Source organism: Nannospalax galili, unplaced genomic scaffold (assembly GCF_000622305.1).
Source record: "Nannospalax galili isolate Female #2095 unplaced genomic scaffold, S.galili_v1.0 scaffold180, whole genome shotgun sequence".
Classification (NCBI taxonomy): domain Eukaryota; kingdom Metazoa; phylum Chordata; class Mammalia; order Rodentia; family Spalacidae; genus Nannospalax; species Nannospalax galili.
Window position 1 is genome coordinate 1,093,566 of NW_008348199.1, and position 21,664 is coordinate 1,115,229.

The window sequence follows — 21,664 nt, forward strand, 5'->3', positions numbered from 1 at the left end:
AGTCGGGCGTGGTGGCATATGACTTTAATCCCAGCACTCGGGAGGCAGAGACAGGCAGATCTCTGTGAGTTGGAGGCCAGTCTGATCTATATAGTGAGTTCCAGGCCAGCTGGGGCTGCTGGGAGACCCTGTCTCAAAAAAAAAAAAAAAAAAGAGAAAGAAAAAAAGAAGCAAATACACAAATGTCAAACATGCCAACATGAAGAGTCCATGGAATGAAAATGTTCAACTTCAGCAATAAAAGAAAAACCTAGATTTTCAACTATCAGATAGGCAAAGTATATTTGGCTTTTTAAATTTTTTTACTTTTGGTGGTTTTGAGATAGGAACAGTCCAGGCTTGCCTCAAATTCATAGTGATCCTTTAATCCCAACACTCAGGAGGCGAGGTGGGCGGATCTCTGTGAGTTCAAGGCTAGCCTGGTCTATTGTGAGTTCCAGGCCAGTTGAGGCTACAGGGAGACCCTGTCTCAAAAAAAGAGACAAAAAAATTTCATAATAATCCTCCTGCCTCAGCCTCCTAAGTACTGAGACTACAGGTGTGCACCATGCCTGGAGTGCTTTGTTTTAATAACACCATTGCTGGCAAGGGATGGTACAGAGCTGGAGGGTGTACAATGGACAATCCTGCCTCATGAGTTCTAGGGTTTACAAGTCTATGGCACTGTGCCAGGCTAAAATTACTTTTAAAAATATCTTGGGGCTAGAGAAAAGGCTCAGCAGTTAAGAACACTGGCTGCTCTTGCAGAGGACCCAGGTTCAGTTCCCAGCACCCACATGGCAGCCGACAACCATCTGTAACTCCATTCCAGGGATCTGACTCCCTCTTTGGTTCTGTGGGCACTGCACGACACAGGTGCACTACATACACGCAGACAAAATACCCATAGAAATAAAATAAAAATCTTAGGGAGCCCTTTCTGTGGAGCCCCCCCCATCAGTTCTTTCTCACTTCTCATTAGTAAATCTGTATTTGTTCTACCTAAATAAAAATACCTTAGCTGGGCATAATGGCACATGCCCTTAATCCTAGCACTCTGGAGGGAGAGGCATGCGGATCTCTGTGAGTTCAAGGCCAGCCTGGTCTACCTAGTGAGGCCAGTTGAGGCTACAGGGAGGCACTGTCTAAAAAAAGACAAAGAAGCTGAGCATGGCGGCATGCGCCTTTAATCCCAGCCCTCGGGAGGCAGAGGCAGGGGGACCTCTGTGAGATCGAGGCCACCCTGGTTCACACTGTGACTTCCAGGATCTCTGTGAGATCGAGGCCACCCTGGTTCACATTGTGACTTCCAGGTGGGCTGTGACTAGAGAGACCCTGTCAAAAAACAACCAACAAAAAGACAAAAAAATAAAAATAGAAGTAGCTTAATGAAGCTGGGGGTGGTGACATACAGCCTGTAATCCCAATACTTAAGAGGCTGAGACAGGAGGCTTGCCGCAAGTTTAAGGCCAACCTAGTGTATTCAGTAAGTTGCAGCCCAGTCAGGGCTATAAAGGGACACCTTGTCTCAAAAATCAAACATACCAACAAAAATAGCTAACAAAAGCAAGGCGTGGTGGTGCACACCTGTGATCTCAGTCCTTGAGAAGCTGATGCGGGTGGGTCCTACATTTGAAGTCAGCCTGAGCTATACAGCAAGGCCCCGTCTCTAAAATAAGTATTGAGGAAATAGTAAAGAAAACCAGGACTGAAAAGTCTACATATCTTCCACCAATCTGTGCAAGAAACAAACTCACAGTAAGGACTGCAGGCGCTGGCCTCTCTCTCTTGCTTTACTACCTGTACTGCGCACGTAACTACAATGAGTAAATGCAGATGAAAAATCCCTCACAGGCCTGAAGACAGAACCTGAGGAGGCACGAGCAGTAAGAAACACCTTGAGGACAACAAGGCTGGCACGCGTTCAGGACTAACCCAGTGCCTTATTCCATGCAGGGCATCCGCCATGTTGTGTGAAGTTTGTTCTGTGCCCATGAGGTACCTTCCCTGAGCCTCCTTTGGGCCTGCTGCCTGCCCTGCCCATACCTTGGTCTTGTCCTTCAAGTCCAGGGACTCCATGGGCTTGTTCTGCTGCTGTCCAAAGATCTCCAGCAGGTTGTCATAGTTAGTGGTCAGCACCAAGGTGCCCCTGTCCATCAGGCTGAGGATGGACTGCAGCACCACAGGGTTCTGGATGTGCTGCTCCAGGCTGTCAAAAACTTCCATTAGGCAATCCTGGAAGAAGTTGGGCTTGGTGTCACCTGTGCGCTATGGAGAGGAGAATCGAGAGTCAGGAACACCAGAGCAGAGACAACTGCTGTGACCTGTGAGTGCGGAGAGACAGCACTTTACCAAATGAAAGAACAAAGCCCCAGAGGAGGAGGGAGGTTCAAGTGCAGATGCCTGGTGCATCGCAGCAATGATCGGCACAAGAAAAGAAGGCAGAAGAGAGACGGTGGGTACTGGGGCAAGGGGCAGTCAGGGGCCCCAAGGGCTCCTCTGAAAACACATCTGGGAAGAAACCTGAAGGAGCGAGGGTTCTCCCAGAGTGTTGCAAGCAGAGAGAAGCGAGCACAGAGGCACTGGGGTAATATGAAAGTGCGTCCAGAGGCTAGAAACAAGCCTGTGTGGAAGTAGCGAGGGGGGAATATTAGCAGCGCAGGTCCAATACGTGACCCAGAACCAGGTCATGGGGAGCTGTGAAGAGCCTCATGGGGAGTCCAGCATTCTCTGACTGCTGTACAGGTGCTGGCTGCCTCTGGTGGACTATGAAATGGTCCAAGAGGCATCTTAGAAATGCAAAGACAGTTTTTCATGAACTGCTGAGGTTCAGGAAGAGAACAGGGTGAGGAGCTAGGGAGGCCGTGGGGAATAGCGTGTGAGAAAAGAACATCTGGCAAGCACCAGCTCTGCTGAAAGAGGCAGAGGAACGAGGTGGAGTTGGATGGACATGGGGGTTAGGAAGCCACATGCTCCCCAGGAGACCAGCCATCACCTAGGCTGCCTGTAGCAGCACTCTGCCTTACCCAGCCTCACTACCAGAACCACCTAAAGAGCCCCATAGCCAAGATAAGCCACGGAGCACACTGCCCTCAGGTCCCTCCTTCTCCTGGGGGGCAGTGGGGACCAACATCACTACAGCTGCTTTCCTGCCTGCTAGCCATGCCCTTATCCATGGTACCTGAACTCCCTGATGAAACCAACTGGGTCTCCTCCAGACCTGCTCTAAACCTGAGAATGGCATGAGACACTGCTGACCAAACTCACCTGATTCTTCCTCAGGGAAGTTTAGAAAGAAACTGCTCAGGGGAGAGAAGGGACAGATAGTGCCCCAGCATTTACCTCTCGACCACTAATGGTCCACACACCAGCCTTGGTGCTGCCCAACCATCCCCCAGTTTCCCTGGCCTGAGGGTTCACCCCCCTGTTTCTTCCTGTACAGGGGATCAGGGCCCTTTGTCTACCAAGGGCCAGAGAGTAAATTAAGTACGGCATGCCTATGGCCAGAGTATCTACTGCAACTACTCAACCTGGTCACTGGAGCAGGTAGGTGGTCACAGATAACATGTCAGCAAAAGGGTGTGGCCTCGAGCCAACAGAAGGTTTCAACAAGGAGCAGCAGGCAGGGTGTGGCCCAGCCGTCTCCGACTAACAGAACACCCACATTTGACACGAACAGCCTAACTAAAAACACCTCCTCCACGCATGGTGCAGATGAGGTACAGCCCAGGGTGAAAACAGACGCAGGTTGACAGGTGATAGCGCAGGAAGCCCTGGAGGGCAAGGATGATGGTCTCGCTCCCACAGCTGCTGCCCAAGTTTCCATGTGAGACTGGGAGTCACCATCACACTGACATTTCTCCATTTTGGATCTCTTTGGACCGTAAACCTCTCCTGCGCTTCCTGCCAAACATTTATGGTCTTCCTTTGAGAGGCTGACTGCACAAATCCCAAGATGGCAGTGAGAAGCCGCCTGCCTGCACGTCTCCCAGGGGGCTGCTCGGCATCTGTGCCCAGACAGCACAACCACCCACAATCTGGCTGTGGGCTCTGGGTAACCATCCCTGCACCCTCAACTGTGCTTCCCTGTACCATGTCACTCCTACCTGCAAATGCTGGGCCTCCTCCATCCTAAAATGTCTCCTGGGAACCACCTGGTATTTGAAGAGATGCGACTGCCCTTCACACAACAAAATATACTCGAGGCAGCAAATGATACAAAATCAAAAACTTCACACCAAAAACTGCAGCTTGACAACATCCAGAACCAGCCCAGCTGGATGTGGGGCGGTTACCACAGGCTGGCCTATGATCCCTAGGCTGCCCCTGCTATCTGGTTTGAAAAGGTGGCATGCCCTACGGGCTGAAAACCACTGGGAAATGAACATCTCCTCTGCTCACGGAGACCCAGTGCCTGGTTTGCACTCATCCTCAACCCAACCCAAAACCCAAAGCCAGCCCTGTGAAACCTCAAGTGTCTGAGACTCACAGGTGACATCTTCCGGATCAGATCATGGGCCACAACCAGCAGGTCCCGGTCCTTCATCGCCTTCCTGCGGAATTCGGCCACGTCCCCGGGGTGTAGCACCTCCAGCTGCTCCGCAGCCTCGATGACAGCCTCGATGCAGCCCCTCCAGGAGCAGAGCGCGGGGATTCCTGGGGCCACGGCCGCACTCACGCCAGTCCCGATGACCAGCAGCAGGTCCTGGGGCTGCTTCCTGATGAGGCTTTTTAAAAACTTCCTATTTAAAACAAGGGAGGGGAAGTCAACGTGGCAGTCTTGCCAGCCTCCATCTAGAAGCAGCTATGACGCTCAGGTCAAATATGGTCCTGGCCCTTCTCCCTGCTCACTACTTGCTCCTTCTCCACATTACCAGACAAAGCCTATGGAGTCATGCAGTCGGGCAGTCACCTAACCGCCATGCTGCCTCATTTGGGAATGGGGCTCGATGGGCTTCTTGGGCAGAAAGCTGCCTTCTGGAATGCTTCCTATGTTGAAGTTAACCATGCTGAGTGGCCCTGGGCTCCCTCCTGACCCAGTAAGTGTTTGCATTCCCCTTTGACAAGTGCTACAAGAACCTGCCTGGATGGAATTGACTTTACCTTGACTTCTGCTCACTTCTGTTCGTGGTCTTTTCCACTGACTCCATCTGTGAATCCTAAAGAGAAACACGAGTCCAACCAACTTCTATTCCCAGACAAAAGTTCTTTAACTTCTAGCACCTAGAAGAGAGGGAAGGATGGGGTTGAAATCAAAGGTCCTGAATCACCATGGAAATTAGAATACCTGAAAAATATCCTATGTGAAAAGATACATCCAAACAGTTCCTACCCACTGCTGTAACCGCCTGTGGTTCGCTATCAAGTGTTCCAGTGTCTTGTGCCAGACAGAAAAGAAAACTTTCACACAGCAGCCCAGACTGGGCATCAGGGCTGGTGGGCTCCACACTGTGGGTGTTTACACTGGGAATGTCACTTTTAAGACAAAACAATCTAGGGTTTCCCCAGATCACCTCTTCCCTTGATACTTAGTATAAACAAGGAAACACACAGACAGTATGAAGGCCCGACAGTCCTTCTGAGCATCGCCTCATCATTTGCCCATCTCCCTCCAGACTTTTCACTGAACTTTTCATGTCACTTAAGAACCAGTATATCTCCTATCTTTCCATGCACTACAATAGAGCAGTTCCTTATGTCACTGGACACTATTCCCACACACGTGAGATCCCAGTGCACTGATACACCAACTTTGCCGATACCCTGAAGCGAGCCGCTAAGAGTGTGGTAAAAAGCAAGCGCTGAGCTTTCTTTCAACACTGCGACCGGTCCTCTGGGAGGGTTCCGAACAGCAGAACTTCAGAGTTAAAGAACATAAGCAGCAAGCACCTGCGATCCCAGTATAGACAGAAGACCCCAAGGTCAAGGCCAGCCTGGGCTACATGATTTTGTCTCAAAGCAAACCAACCAAAAGGAGGAGTCCTGCAAAGCACCCAGCACATGCTGCAGGAGGGTTTGTACCACGTCCCAGACAGCAGAACATGACATCCCAGCTGCCACACGCTCACCAGCACACACTGAAAACCTTTATCTACAGCCTAACCTTTTTCCTTCCTCATTTAGAATTAGGTCATCAAAAGTAATTTTCTAGGATGGGACACAAGAAGTAAATAGAATCCTGTAGTTATCTCCGAAAATGTGTGAAACTCTGTAAATGCACACAGCCATTTTTGGAGGTGTGTGTATGAGGGTGTCATAGCTTCCACTGAAGTTCCCAAGGTGCCCGTGACCTTAAGAAATCAGTTGAGAGACCAAAAAGTGAGGCCGACAGAGGATCTGCCTGCCCAGGGGAAGAGGTGCTGGCGAATGGAGCTGCTTGCTGCTCGCCTCGCTGTGGAACAAGGTCAAACCATTTCATGTTTGCAATCTATTAGGACTTTGTGTGTGTGTGTGAGTGTACTGCCTACATGTGTATAAGTATACCCACGTCATGCAATACCTGTGGAGTCAGAAGAGAGCATCGGATCACCTAGAACTGGAGTTACAGATGGTTGTTAATTGCCATGTGGGTGCTGGGAATCAAACCTGGGATCTCTGTAAGAGCAGCCAGTGTAGGACTTTTCTAAGGAAAGTAACAAATATTGAGGTTGTTCCCTATATGACACAATCCTTCCACTGTGGAACCAGCCCCAAGTTTTCATTGATTAAGTTAACTATTAGCTGACTGGTCTATCAACTATAAAACACAGATTCCCGGCTGGGCGTGGTGGCGCACACCTTTAACCCTAGCACTCAGTAGGCAGAGGCAGGTGGATCTTTGTGAGTTCCGAATGGAAGTGTTCTGTAAACCCAACACTGAGCCAAGTGGCTGTGCTGTGCTCTGTGGCTGCTGCCTGGCTCTTCCCTTCCTGAGGACCCTCTAGGGAAGGAGCACTAGGAGCCTGGACCGCACACTCTTATTTGAAGGCTGACATGAGATGCTGGTAAGCAGCCAAATTCCAGGCCACCAGAATAACCTTCAGAGTGACTTTAGAAGTTACTCCTTCCTGCCCAGAAGTTCTCATCTCAGCCTTCTCCACTCTGCACCACAGATGTCAGTCAGCCAGCCAGTGTGCCTTAGAAATGGCATGTCCTAAACTGTTATCACACAAAGACTTAAAAATTACAAGTTCCTTTAAGTATTATCCAACCGTTTTTCATTCTCCATACATACACATGTATCATAGTTAAAACTCAAAACAATCATTGTATTTAGACCTCTGCAATAGGGAATTCAAAAATGAAGTGATTTTATTTTACCAAGAGAACAAGTCACTGCCCTGTGATACAGGAGTGAGCAGCTCTGGGTAGGCATGCTGTGGCCGGTTCCTACTCAGCTCTGTCTCAGCCTGAGCTGCAGGGTCTGTAGCCAGCTCTTCCAACAGCACTTGCAACAGAATGCCCTGGTCTCCACCTCAACAGAGAGAGCCCAGGTTGCTGGTTGTTTAGACTGCCCTGAACCTCTAGGGATCAAAGAAGCCGCCAGGGAAAGCACATGACACTTAACGTCAGCACAGGAACTATGTGTGGATGAATGGCATAGCTGCCCATATTTAGACATTTACAGTTCTTTTAAACACTACATGCTTCAAGATATTACTTCATTTCCTGTTTTTCACTAGCATAAATATCAGAGCCAAACCTCACAATAACCCAAAGATTGCCCAAAATCTCCCCTTTTTTTAAAAAAAAAAAATCAAGGCCCAAAGGGAGATTTGCACAGCCTGACCTGATCCTAGAAGTTTCCAGAGGACCATGTGCCTCTGGTGTCTGATCTCAGACGCCACTTCTCTAAGCCAATCAGACTCTAGACAACAGCAACAAAACCCTTCAGAGGCCTCACAGATACTGCATCTTTCAGTTTCCTTGGTGACCATGTCGTCACCACTTTGCAGGCTCAAAGCCAAGTCATCATAGCAACCAATTTTTCATAAGAACCTATCAGCATTTTTCTAAAACCAAAATCAGGCCCAACGCAGATTCTTAAGCAGTTCCTGTCCTTTTCACCCAAAATCTTTAACAAGGTTTACCAGACTGTTTTGTACCCAGAATAAGAGACCACACTATTCTACAAAGGAGCTAGGCAGCAGCTAAACTGTTGATTTTCTGATTCCCTGGCACTAGCACTAAATAATGTTCAACAGAGGCTGGAGAGAGGGCTCAGCAGCTAAGAGCACGTACTGCTCTTGCAGGGGATCTGAGTTTGGTTCCCACACCGGGCAGCGCAAAACTGCCTGCAACTCAGCTTCAAGGGATCCAATGCCTCTGGCCTCTGTGGACACCTGTACCCATGTGCACACATATACAGAGAGACACACATAACATGCATAAAAATAAATTTAATTTAAAAAATTAAATGTATTTTTATTTTATGTGTATGAGTATATTGCCTGCATATATGTGAGTATACCGGTGTTGTGCAATGCCCATGGAGACAGAAAAGGGCGTCTCTGGATACCCCTAGAACTGAAATTATGGATGGTTGTTAGTTGCCATGTGAGTGCTAGGATTTGAACCTGGGTCTTCTGAAAGAACAGCCAGTGCTCTTAACCACTGAGTCATCTTTCCAGCCCCTTAAAAATTTTTAAATGTTTAACAAAAACCAAAAAATGATAAACTACAGAAGGAAAACTAGTCCTTTTCATACAGCTGCAGAGCAGATACCCCAAACTCCAACCCACCCAACCCACCACTGTAAATCACTGACAATCCCCATCAGGCCTCGAGATATCGACACATACCCACACATTGACTATGGCCTTAGTTGTGTTCTGTTTTGTTTTCTGTTTTGGCTATTGGCACATCCACAAATGGGAGACAAGTGAAAGTCTGACAGGTGCTCCGACAGCAAGTAGAGCCTGTCCTCAGCAACTCGGCCCTGTAAAGCTACTCCAGCCTCCTGGGAGAATGGCTACCACTGGGCATGGTCCTGGCTGATGAGCCTACGCTATCCCTCAACACCTGCTACCCAACAGGCACATGGCTAGCTTGAACCACTGAGGTCCAAGGACCACTACATGAGGCACCAGAGCCAAGCCCAGCAGAGCTATGCAGCCCTCATCTGAAGGCTTGATGCCACCACCATTCTACACTGCCACGAAGAGAAGAGGGGAGGAGAGGAAAGATGAGAACAAGTCAGCAAGACCAGCAGGTGGCCATAAAGCTGGGGGGGGGGGCACCTGAGCAGCAACAGCAATTATTAAAAGGGGCATAACAAAAACTGAATTTACCCACCTCTTGTGAAAAGCTGTATTTTCACTTAACAAACAGAATTAGAGTGTCCAAACAGGGGAGCCTCAAAGATGATACTTTTAAAAATTCTGACTTCTTTCTACAGATAATCCCATGGGCTTTAAGCAATACAAAGATGAGGTGGGCGGGGTTACAGCTCGGGTAGTAAAGGCACACAAACACATACACCAACCCTGTAGGGAGATGTGAGGTCATGACAGTCACACCATCACATTGAAAGGTGGACAGATGCTCGAAATCCACTCCCAGTAGGATGAACAGCTGTCCATTCATACAGCAAGCGGGCAGCAGTTGCTTCCAAGTGCAGACCTTTAAAGGGCCAGGGCTGTAACTCAGTAATGGAGTGCTTACCTAGCACATGAGACCCCACACCACATAAACCAAGTGTGGGCCTTTAACTCACCTGCAGGGGATGTAACTCAGTAATGGAGTGCTTACCTAGCACACGAGATCCCACACCACATAAACCAAGTGTGGGCCTTTAACTCACCTGCAGGGGATGTAACTCAGTAATGGAGTGCTTACCTAGCACACGAGATCCCACACCACATAAACCAAGTGTGGGCCTTTAACTCACCTGCAGGGGATGTAGCTCAGTAATGGAGTGCTTACCTAGCACACGAGACCCCACACCACATAAACCAAGTGTGGGCCTTTAACTCACCTGCAGGGGATGTAGCTCAGTAATGGAGTGCTTACCTAGCACACGAGACCCCACACCACATAAACCAAGTGTGGGCCTTTAACTCACCTGCAGTGAGGCTGAAATGTGACAAAACAGAAAAATCCCCAAATCTGCAGTCAGACAAGGTTAGTACGGCTGGTGATGAGCCCTGAGAACAGCACCAGGGAACACAGCAGGCCGCCAGTACCACAGGTCACCTCAGCAGACCACCAGTGCCATGGGGTCAGCTGAGGCAGTTACAATGTCACCACACTCAAACCAATATATAGCTGTGCTGCTGAGGACACAGGGACAGGAGACGCTGATTGAATTTAACCCATGCAATCAAGATGGATCTGGTGGCCTGGGTGTCTTCAAAGGAGACTAACATTGGGCCTAGGGGTACATGTCTTCAATCCCAGTTCTGGGGAGGCAGGGGCAGGAGGATCATTGCAAGTTTGAGGTCAGCCTGACTAAGTTCAGCCTGGAGTACGAGGGTGGACCCTGACAACTGTGTTCCAGCTATGCAAAGACCAGGAGCTGACTGCTCCCAGCAGTGTCCAGCTCCATACCACAGCTGATGCTGGCCCTTAACCTCCCCTCATTTCTCTCCTCTAACTTCGAGTCCCACAGTCTTGTTCTTCTCAGCCACTCAGTTCCTATGTAGACCTTTGAAAGCAGCCAAGAGCAGAGTGCCCAGTAAAGCCACAGCCTCATTTCTAACATCTGCCTAAACTAAAAACAGGGCAGGGAGGAAAAAAAGCCAGGCTTCCAGAACACAAGGAAAGGCTTGCCTCAGAACTGCAGCCACCCACCAAAACAGCACTGAGATGCAGCAGAGAAAACACAGACCTAGCAGCAAGGAGACATCACCACTTCCCAAGCCAGGGCAGTCCTTGAAGCTGTTTTTCTGACTGTCACTGGCTGGACTGTTGCAAAGACCCGAGTGAGTCCAGTATCTGCCAGTAGAGATGCCCAGATGCCCATCGGCTACCAGAGTCACAGCTTCCACCACCACACCTCTTTCAGGGTATCCCGCAACTGCATAACAAGAGGACCATTTCAGCCTATCAGTAATAGGGGAACTTCAGGATGAAAGTGTTCTCCAATTTACAGAAAACAAAGTTAGGCACACCCCATTGTCCAGGCATTTAGGAGGCTGATGATGAACCCATCACTATGGGTTCTAGGCCAGCCTGGGCTTATAGCATGAGACTCTTGACTCAATTACTCCCATCCCACGCACACACAGACTGTCAAGTATGGTGGCTCATGCTATAATTCCAGCAACCAGAAGTTAGAGTACAAGGATCACCCTAAGTATGAGGGCAGCCTGAGCCATGTAGTGAGTTTCAGGTCAGCAAAGGCATATATCAGCAAGCCTGGTGACAGAGTTCCATCCCCAGAACCACACAGAGGTAGGAGAGAACCAACTCTGTACAGTTGTCCTCTGACCTCCACACACACTATGTGTGTGCACCCACACACATATCATACACATGGTAACAATAAATAAAATAGGGGCTAGAGGGATGGCCCAGTGTTAAGATCACTTGCTCTTCCACAGGGCCTGAGTTCAGTTCCAAGCACCCACTTTGGGAATCTCACAACTGCCTCTAACTAGCTCCAGGGAACACAACACCCTTTTCTGACTTCTTTGGACATTTGCACACATGTGGCACACACACAGACACACACACACACATAAAAATAATGAAATATTTTTAAAAAACAAATAAATAAATGTTTATTTTATTGTTTTTGAGACACAGTCTCCCTGTAGTCCTAACTTGACCTGGAAATTGCTATGTAGACCAGGCTGGCCTTGATCTTACAGAGATCCACCTGCCTCTGCCTCCCAAATGCTGGGAACAAAGGCCATCATGCCCAGCAAATAAAATAAAATTTCAAAAAGAAGAAAATCCCACCAGTAACAAAAAGTTGAGGATCTCCATTTGTTGCTGGTTGTGACGGTGCAGGCAGGTAGGATATGCTAAAGATCACAGTTTGAAAGGCAGCATTAGCTGGGCATCATGGCACATACCTGTAATCCCAACATTTGGGAGGCAGAAGCAGGAGCAGGAGTTCAAAGTCATCCTTAGGTACATGGTTAAGGTTAAGGCCTGCCTGGGCTGCATGAGATCCCATGCAAAATAAAATAAAGCAACATTAGCTACTGCTGCTTTTACAGAAAAACACAAAGCCCTCTGCACACGCTATCTCATTTTGTCCTCAATAACATAGGGCGTACCTGTGGCTCTCACCTGCACACTGCCCAGACTGACACCAAGCCCTTTTAAGAGGAGGCCAGGGTACTGCAGTCTTACACCTATTCTAACTCCAGGACAGCCTGAGATGGCAAACGCATGTGACATTTCTGCACAAAGTACTCACTGTTTTACAATGAGTCCATCAGATGTGAGTCATCCCATAACTCAAGTATTTATATTATTTAATGATAAGCCAATGATGGTAAAAATACCACAAAATGGGGCCAAATGATCCTCCAGCATTTATCCAGCCCCAGAAGATTCATGAGAGGTATTCTGAGAGAAACAAATTAGAATTTTTTGGTTTTTGAGGGTTTTTTTGTTTGTTTGTTTGTTTGTTTTTTTAATCTTTTTGAGACAGGTTCTCCCTGTAGCCCCAGCTGGCCTGGAACTCAGAGAGATCCACCTGCCTCTGCCTCTGAGTGCTGGGGTCAAAGTTGTGCAACACCACGCCCGGCTCAAATTACAGAGTTTTAGAGCTGGCAGGATCTTAGGGTTCATATGATGCCAAATACTCTTCACTTTTCTGAGGTGAAAGTTGAAATCTAAAGGGCAGTGACTTGGTCAGCATCCACCCAAGGGGCAAACTATACCCACTCCTGGCTCATCTCCAGACTCTTCCCGCTAGCCCAGGCACTGCCTGCCCACTAACCCCAAGTCTCCCTGTCCAGCTTTCATTTCCACCTTGGGGGAACCCTGCCTGGGTACTCAGTTTTTCCTGCCTTCCCCCCACCAACTTTTCCCCAGAAATACTGCCACCAGGGAAGCTGCAGCCAACCAGCCAGCACCCGACAGCTCTGTCACAGCTGCCCTAGGTGGTTTATAACAGAACAGATAAGGAGGGCTAAGGGAGAAAAGGCTAGGCCACTTCATTCTCCCGGCAGAATATTCGGCCTCAAGCTGTGGGGAAGGAGAGGTACACAGAAGCCCTACAGCCAGCAGGTGCCACCAGCTGGTACCATGTTGCTAACTGCCAGCAGCCCTCTCAGCCAGTTCCCTGACATGTGAAAAGGAACAAGAGGGAGCACCAACCAGGCAGCCAGAAGCATTACATGGGAAAAGAACCTAGAACATGCTTCCCACAAAACCCTGTGTGAAGGAAACCTCCCTAGACTTAATTCATTAAAATGTAGTCCTGTCAACCCCAAGCATGCTCTAAGCGCTTGTCAGTCATGGGTGGCTGATGTCCAGACAGCACTGTCACAGAGCCTGTCATGACCATTGAAAGTCCTACCACATTGGATTATCCCTGGCTATCCCTGGTTCCCTTGCCTATGTCCAGGCTTCAGCAAATGGGAGTCCCATCCATTGTTCTTCCTAATCTCTCTAGTCTACACTGTGTGCCATGTCTTAAAGGACTCAGCAGTCTGGACACTGACATCTACTGCATACAGTTTATGCCACGCCCCTCCAGCCACAGAGGACACAGATGGGACCTTGGAATGTGCCTATCTTCAATTCCTTCAGGCTCTACAACCTATCTCAAGAAATCAGCCTCTTGACACTGCCTCACTGAACAACTCAAATCTACATGAACAGCAAGCAGATAGTCACCCTGATTAAACTCTAAGGTGACCACACGCCCTAAAAATAAATGGACAAAACTCTCCTAAGACCTTTCTGTGTCAGTCCTCCCAGCTCTGCTCCTGAGCTCTCAGAGGCCTGGTCAAGTCCCAAACCATAACACCTGGGGCTCAGTCACCCCCCCCATCTCTCCTGTGGTCTTGCTTCCTACAAATAAGTCTCCCCATCACAGTTGGAATGACAATTCAAAATTACACAAGCCAAGGCTGAGGAGATGGCCCAGTCAGTAAAGCATTTGACTTACAAGCTTGAGGACTTGAGTTCAATCCCCAAAACCCAAACTTTTTAAAAAGAATCCAGGAGTGGTGGTGCACACTTACGGGCAAGTGGAATAGCAACCTGGACTCGCTGGTCAGCCAGCCCAGCCTAACCCACTAGTTCCAAGCCAGCGAGAGACCTTGTCTCAAAAAAGTATGGTGGACAGGGCTGAAGAAGGACATCTAAGGTTGTCCTCTGGTCTCGGTCTCTCTCTCTCTCTCTCTCTCTCTCTCTCTCTCTCTCTCACACACACACACACTCATCACCTGAATGTACACCCCCATTTATGCACAAAACATAAACCACTTTATTCTGCAAGCTCTTCAATGGCCTCCTGCTCCCCAAAACCACCCAGGCCTCTGCCCAGCATGGGAAGCTCAATGCGGGGTCCTGGCTCAAGAGGCTCTCAGGCCCTCTTGCCACCTGTGGCACTCTGCAGAACTCCCAGTCTCCCCTGTCCTGGCTTCAACCGGGAAGGCTTCCCTCACTGCCCTCCCATCAACCACATCCATCCCACTTCCTTCCCAGCATGGCTGCATCACTGTCTACTCTGGGTAATGGCGGCAGCCGTCACTGAAGGCCCAGGAAACAGGGCGGCAGCTTGCTCCTTTACCACAAGTGCAGCCCAGGTCGAAGTTCTGCCACTCACACAAGGTCTCCAGAACCTGGTGTGCCAGGCCGTGCCTCTGCCCTTTCACATTCTGTCTGTCTCTTTGCCTGAAATGACCCCAAAAAACTTCTCAACCCCAACTTTCAAGAATCTGCTTATCTGTTACCTAGCCCTTAACCATTCATTACCCCTTTTCAAGAATCTCAGTCCAGCCGCCTTCAAGGCCACTGCACTATGACACCATACAACTTGGCTAATCACTGACCTTACCAGCTGGAGCTGTGTCCTCTGCTCCCAGTGCCAAGCACTGGACAACCTGGTGCCCTCTCTCTCTTTAACCACACCTGACCCTTGTCTTTCACAACCACCAGGTGAGGTGTGTTCTTTTTCACAACAGTGCTTCCAGGCACCTTCTTCCTCCAGACTCTGCAGAGTAAAATATGCCAGGAACTGCTTATTGGTAGCAATAGCCTAAGGAAATGATCATCTTTGTTGTAGAGATTTCCAGGACTGAAAAGCATCTCCAGAGATAGTGATCAGATGTGCAACATTTGGGCCCTAAACCTGTACCAGGATGCAGATATCCACAGGCTGCAATACAGGCTGTGATAACCATCTCCTATCCAAACCATGCCCAAATCAGCCTCCCAGAAAGATGGCCCTTCAAGCTGCCATCTGCCACTCAGTAAGGCTATTGTAATTCAGCCTCACTCATGCTGACTGGATGACTTGTTTCTGTGGGCTGTGGATGCTAACAGAAACTTCCAGGCATTCAAACCAAGTTGAAAAACTTAGATGAGGAAAATCACCTTAAAGGGTATAATGTGCCCAATGACCTCACTCCTCCTCAGCTGTTCTCTCCATCAGGTGAGTCTCACCCTAGAGTTAAAGATAACAAACGGGGAGGGGGGGTTGCTGGAGAGATGGCTCAGTGGTTAAGAGCACTGGCTGCTCTTGCAGAGGACAGGGGTTGGGTTCCCAGCACCCACAAGGCACCTAACGACCTCCATAGCTGCAGTTCCAGGATCCGATGCCCTCTTCTGACCTCCCCAGCATTGCATGACACAGGTACACTTACATGCAGACAACATACTCATACATGGGTACACTAACACATGCAGGCAATACACGCATACACGGGTGCACTAACACATGTAGGTAACACACTCATACATGGGTGCACTAATACACATGCAGGTGAATACACTCATATACAGAAAATAAAAATAATAAAGACCAAACACTGTCACATCACGTGCGGAGCCCGCCATGCCACCCGCCTTTGGTTATAGAGGGGTGCTTCGCGGACCACACACACACACAAACACACACTTCTAAGTTTATGTCTGTTAACTCACACGCCTCGGGAACTGTCTGAGAAGCTGCAGGGCTCGGTGGACCTCCAATCCGAGGAGAGGCCGAGGGGGACCCCGGAGAGGAGGACGCTAGGAAGAGATGGAAAATCGGGGGAACCCGGGTGTGGGGGGGACTGAGTCGCGAGGGGTCTCAGCAGGGGGCCGGGTCTCCGGCTTTGAAGCCACCGAGGTCCTCGGGGCGTCCTGAGAGTATGGGGGTTCCAGGAAGGCTGTCGGGACCGCAGGGGGCCCGGGACTCTGAGGACTCAGAAGCCGGGGGATCTGGACGGACCCCGGGGGTCTGGGGCAGGTCCCGGAGTCGACGAGGAAGAAGCCGGGGATACCCAGGGCGCTCGCCGCGACCCATCGCCTCACCTGCGGGGCCTCCAAGACGCCGGTGCCGCTCGCGCTCCCGCCGGCCGCACCCCTCCGGCTGGGAGGAGCCGCGGGGCCGACCGCTGGACGGCGCTGCGCGCGCGCCGTGTGAAACCAACACAGCCGAGCCCGCGGCGCGCCCGCAAAGCCTTCCCCCGGGCGCGCGCACTCGCCGCGCGATCGTTCCGCTTGGAAAGCTCTGGCCCCGCTGCGGCGGGAAGCCACGCCCCAGGAAGAGGGGCCAGTTCGCGCGCCCCGCCCCAAGGAACCTGGGCGCAGGCGCACTCGAGCGCGCGTGGACCCTGGGCTGGTTCACTGGCTGGGCGGCGCTGGGTTTGCTCTCCGCGGGTTCGGGTCCTCGGTTTCGCCGTGTGCGGCACAGGGGAGGCCCTGCAGCGACGCGGCGGGCGCTGAGCTCCATCGGAACCGCGTCCGGCCCTCCGTGGCCAGTGCCCGAGCCCTGCTTGCCTTCCCCGGAGCCCCTCCAAGGCCGGCGTCTTGCCCGCCGGGTCCACGCCTGCATCGTTATGCCCGCGCATCTCCGTGGTGCCGGAAGCTCTGAGCACGCGTCCCTCTCACGCTTTCCTGGAGGGCTTGGCCCAGGAACATCCGGGTACCTATGCCCAGGGTCCACACCTGTCAATCCGGTGAGATCACTACCAGCCTCGGACTGTGGAGAGGACACGTGGGTTGCCCGCCGGAGCACGCAGCACGTGGATCCTTAGAACTTGGGTAACTCCTCTCCTCCGGTTTCTCTAAACAAGACCAGTTGGAATCCAAAGCCTCTCCCGGGGCTGCCCTACCCAAGCCAGAGTCAATCAGGACCTCCTGAAGGAGCTATGGCCCCTTTTTTCTACCTGTGTTTAAAGTTGGCATTAGCATCCCCCTTACCCACTGTGCTCACCCCCAGCCCATGAGGAAACTGTATTTTGTGACAAGACACTAGTTTTAAGAATTTCAGCGGTGAGGGACTGGAGAGACGGCTCAGTGATTAAGAGCACTGGCTGCTCTTGGGGAGGACCCAGGTTCGAGTCTCAACACCCACATGGCGACTAACGGCCATCAGTAACTCCAGTTGCAGGGGATCCAACACCCTCTTCTTGTTAGGGTTCCAAACAGCAGCAGTTTCCCCCCTCCCCAACAGGGACCTCACCTTGACCTTTGGAGTCAAGGGAAACCAACTCTGTTGAGAAGAGCAGCCTGCCTCTCCTCTGATCTCCAAAGATAAGATAACCAGAGATTTTAGAAGCTGTTTATCACAACAAGCTTTTCTCTTAAGAGAGAAAAAGTAAACACTTCCAGACCCTAATCCCACCTGGCAGACTGAACAAAATAAAACAACAACAAAAAGAATTTTCAATAGGGTAATTTGTGATTTAAAAATTAAGATATCAAAAGCAAGACCTTGAAAAGGGCAATAATTTCAAAGTAGTGATGAGTGAAAAGATTTGATTTTGTGATACTGGTAACAACTGTAGCAGGCTGTTCAAATGTCTTCCTTTCCCGGCTCTCCTCCCTTCCCTTCCCCTCCCTTCCCCTCCCTTCCATCTTTCCCTTCCCGAGGGAAAGGTGCCCCGTTTGAAATAAATCTGTATCCCGCTGAGAATTCCATCTGTGCCTCGGTGCCTCATCCATCCGCTCGCTCTCTCCCGCTTTCTACCTATCACTTCTGACCTTGGTGGGCTAGTGCTTTTACACACATGTAGGCAATACACTCATACACATAAAATAATTAGTAAAAAAAAAATTTTGTCTTTTTGAAGCAGGGTCTCCCCGTAGCCCCAGCCGCGCTGGAACTCACTATGTAGACCAGGCTGACCTTGAGCTCACAGAGATCCGCCTGCCTCTGCCTCCCGAGTGCTGGGACTACAGGCCTGCGCCACTATGCCCAGCTTAGTAAAATATTTTTTGAAAAAGAATTTCAGCGGTGAACTGTAGGGGCCAGACAGAGCCCAGAACAGTGGAGTGAAGGTTTCCCACGAGGCTCTGGGCCCCTGTCTGAGGCTTTGCAAGTGTTCTTTCATGTAGAAACCAGAACAGCACTAGGAGGAAGAGCCATCAGGACTGTCAGTTCTCAGTTAACAGCAGGGGAGGACAGGGAGGTTGCAGTGGCAATACTAGCCCATGCATTGACCTCTCACTGTACAGGCTCCTCAGCCCACGGCTGTATAGTTTAAATGTGATGAAATTGAGTTTGCAAACTCCTGCTCCTAGGCAGAGTCCAGAGACCCAAACTGTGACATGCCTCTGCCTGGGAGGAGCTCTTAGGTCCTAGCAGAGAACTTGAAGCAGGCTTTGTGGGCTAGGTGCTGTAGAGTTTGGACCCAAGGTACAGAGATACCTGTTACTCTCATATACACCTCTGGGTGTATCTCTGGGGCCTTTCCAGAAAAGCTTAAGTGAAGAGGGAAGACTGAAGTGGACCATCCCTTGGGCTGGGGGTCCACACTGAATGAAAAGGAGAAAGAGAACCTAGGACCTGCATTCATCCCTGTTTGCCTCCTAGATGCAAAGTAGCCATCAACTGCTCCTGCAAGTACCCTTCCCCACATGATGGACTGTATATACCCTCAAATCTTGAATAAAAATAAGCCCTTCCCTCTTTAAGTTACTTTTGTTAAGTATTTGGTCACCTCAGTGAGAAAAGAACAGAAACAGAAGTGGGGCTATTGCTACCCTTACAGAGGACCTAGGTTCAATTCCCAACACCTACATGACAACTGACAGCTGTCTGTAACTCCAGTTCCAGGGGATCCGATGCCCTTTTCTGACCTCCATGGGCATTGCACAACATGGGTGTACTTACACACATGCCAGCAACACACTCATACACATAAAATAAAAATAATAAATATTAAGAAAAAAATAGTCCTACGGGACTGGAGAGATGGCTCAGGAGTGAAGAGCACTGGCTACTCCTGTAGAGGACCCAGGTCCTGGGTTCTGTTCCCAGCACCCACATGGCAGCTAACAACCATCCATAACTAGTTCCAGGGGCTCCGATGTCTTCTGTCCTGTGCAGGCATTGTGCGCTGATGCTGATGTATATGCAAGCAAAATACTCATACACATAAAATAAAAATTAATAATAAAAAGAAACCTAGTGTTCCACACTAGGAAAGAGTGGAAAAGATGCCCTAAGGGCAAGACCCCACACATGGAAGATTCCAGATTGTAAAAATGCAAATTCATTTGAAAGACATGGCAAACTGAGGATGCCACTGAAGGGGCCCCTGTTTGAAAATTGCCTAGGGAAGCGCTTGCTCAGATTCAGCCACCACAGCATAAGAGGACCTAGTCCTGCGTAGAAGGGCTCAGGCTTCATTCCCAGCTGGCAGAACTTGGCAACATCGTTTTCGTTGTACTGGCTTTGCACACACAAATGGTACAAGAGTAAAGGGGTCATGGAGTTTTGTGCCAGAGTCCCAGAGAGCTGGAAGGCCTGGCAGTGTGTGGCCACGTCAGAGTCCCTGCCTGGAGGCCCCAAGGGGTCACTGTGCGAAGATGTCAGGGAGGTCTAAATAGCAATGGAGACACCCCCCCATCCCAGGCTGTTAGAGAGGCCAGGACCATGGGACATCCGCTGAGGGATGCTGCTTGTAAGGACTGCAGCTGACCCAAGAGACAGGCTATATGTGCTGCAGGCTGCAGAGCTGGAGGGGTGGGAATGCTGAAATCTTTTGGAATCTGGCTGATTTCTTCATGAACCCCAGATGCCAGACATAAAACTGCAGGAATTAGGGTTTGCCCTTGCTTGGCTCAGTTTTCCTTACAAAGCCTCCATCCCTCCCTGTTAGAATGGGAATGCTCACTCTGTGCCATTGTTATTGGAAGTATGTAGCTGCTTTTTATAGGAAAATCTAACAATTAGGAGATTGCCTTGGGTCTCAGAAGAAACGACTTTTGAATGGTGTAGGGACTGTTAAATACCATGGGAACTATTAGAGATGGACTAAATGTCTTTTGTGTTATGAGATGAAAATGAGACTTAGCAACTGTTTTGGTTACTTTTCTGTTACTATGAGAAAACGCCATGACCAAAGTGAATTGCAGAAGAAAGCGTTTATTTTGATGTATGGTTTCAGAGAGACAAGAGTCCTTCACCAAGTGACAGGTGTGGTGGCAAGAACAGGCAGAATGAACTGGAAGTGGGCCAAGGCTATGAGCTCTCAGAGCCCACTGCCAGTAACATACCCCCTCCAGAAAGACTGCACCTTCTGAAGGTTCCATGGCCTCCGCAGTGCCACCACCTGGGGACCAAGTGAGCCTATGGGGGATGTTTCTCAAAGGGTGGGATGTTATGGCATAAAGTGATGTGTCTGAGTGTCAAGTTGACAAGGGGTGGAGTTCTGACGGTTAACCTCAATTTTCAACTTGAAGAGATTTAGAGTCACCATGGAAATGTACCTTTGGGCCTGCCTGTGAGGTGTTCCCAAAAAGGGTTAACAGAACAGAGAAGACCCTCCTTGAATGGGGGCCACACTAGCGGGTGAGCTGGAGTTCTAGACAGCGTAGAAAGGAAGAAGCAAGCTGAGCATCAGCGTTCATCTCCCTCTGGTCAGAGCAATGACGAAAACAACTAATACAGTAAGGATCAGATGAGTTTAAAGACAGTGTGGGTGCCAGATCTGTCTCAGAGCTCGGCGTCGGTTCCGGTCTGTCAGATTCTCCAGTCGTCCAGTCTGGAGGGCTTATGGCTTGTAGGCTCTGCCAAGGGGACAGCACTTCATGGTTGATGACTGTGACACAGCAAAACCATTTACCTCATGTCCAGGAATAAAAAAACTAAAAATAAAACATTAAGAAGGAAGACACCAAGGTCCCATACTCACTGTGAGGGAGCTCCCCCAGTGACCTAAAACCTCCAACCAGGCATCACCTCTTCATGTTTCCCCCACCTCCAAAGCAGCCATCTGAGGACAAAGCCTTTAATACACTGGCCTTTCGGAGACTGCAAACATTAGTACCCAAACATCGTGAGTAGAGTGTTGGGAACGGTCAGCCACCATGGAAAACAGTTCCGTTCTTTCTTTTTATGCACTTTTTAATTTTTTTTAATTTTTTATGTGTATGAGTTATGCCTACATGTGTGTAAGTGCACCTGTCTTAGTTTGTTCTTCATTGCTGTGACAAAACACTCTGACCAGTGCCAACTTGGGGAGGAAAGGGTTTATTTGTCTTACATCTCCCAGGTCGCACGCAGTTCATCAGGGAGCTCAAGGTAGGAACTCAGGGCAGGAACCTGGAGGCAGGAGCTGGAGCACAGGCCATGGAGGAA

General features: G+C 49.8%; 1 protein-coding gene across 6 annotated transcripts in view; it reads right to left on the reverse strand.

The window, feature by feature from the left end:
- The window catches only part of Fam118a (family with sequence similarity 118 member A), a 30,998-nt gene extending 14,457 nt beyond the window's left edge, over positions 1-16,541 (reverse strand). For 3 of the 6 annotated variants that reach the window (XR_003851379.1, XM_029569150.1, XM_017801040.2), the window contains exons 1-4: positions 16,387-16,541; positions 5,083-5,202; positions 4,469-4,721; positions 2,026-2,247 (exon numbers count right to left, since the gene is read on the reverse strand). Coding sequence is in view for 5 of the 6 variants with exons in the window: in XM_029569150.1 (XP_029425010.1) it covers positions 2,026-2,247; positions 4,469-4,721; positions 5,083-5,129 (522 nt within the window). In the remaining variant the exon portion in view is untranslated. Of the gene's footprint in view, positions 1-2,025; positions 2,248-4,468; positions 4,722-5,082; positions 5,203-15,465; positions 15,536-16,014; positions 16,102-16,386 lie in introns of all 6 variants that reach the window. The other 3 variants (XM_008844698.3, XM_029569149.1, XM_017801041.2) reach the window with 3 other exon arrangements.
- Positions 16,542-21,664: the final 5,123 nt, after the last annotated feature.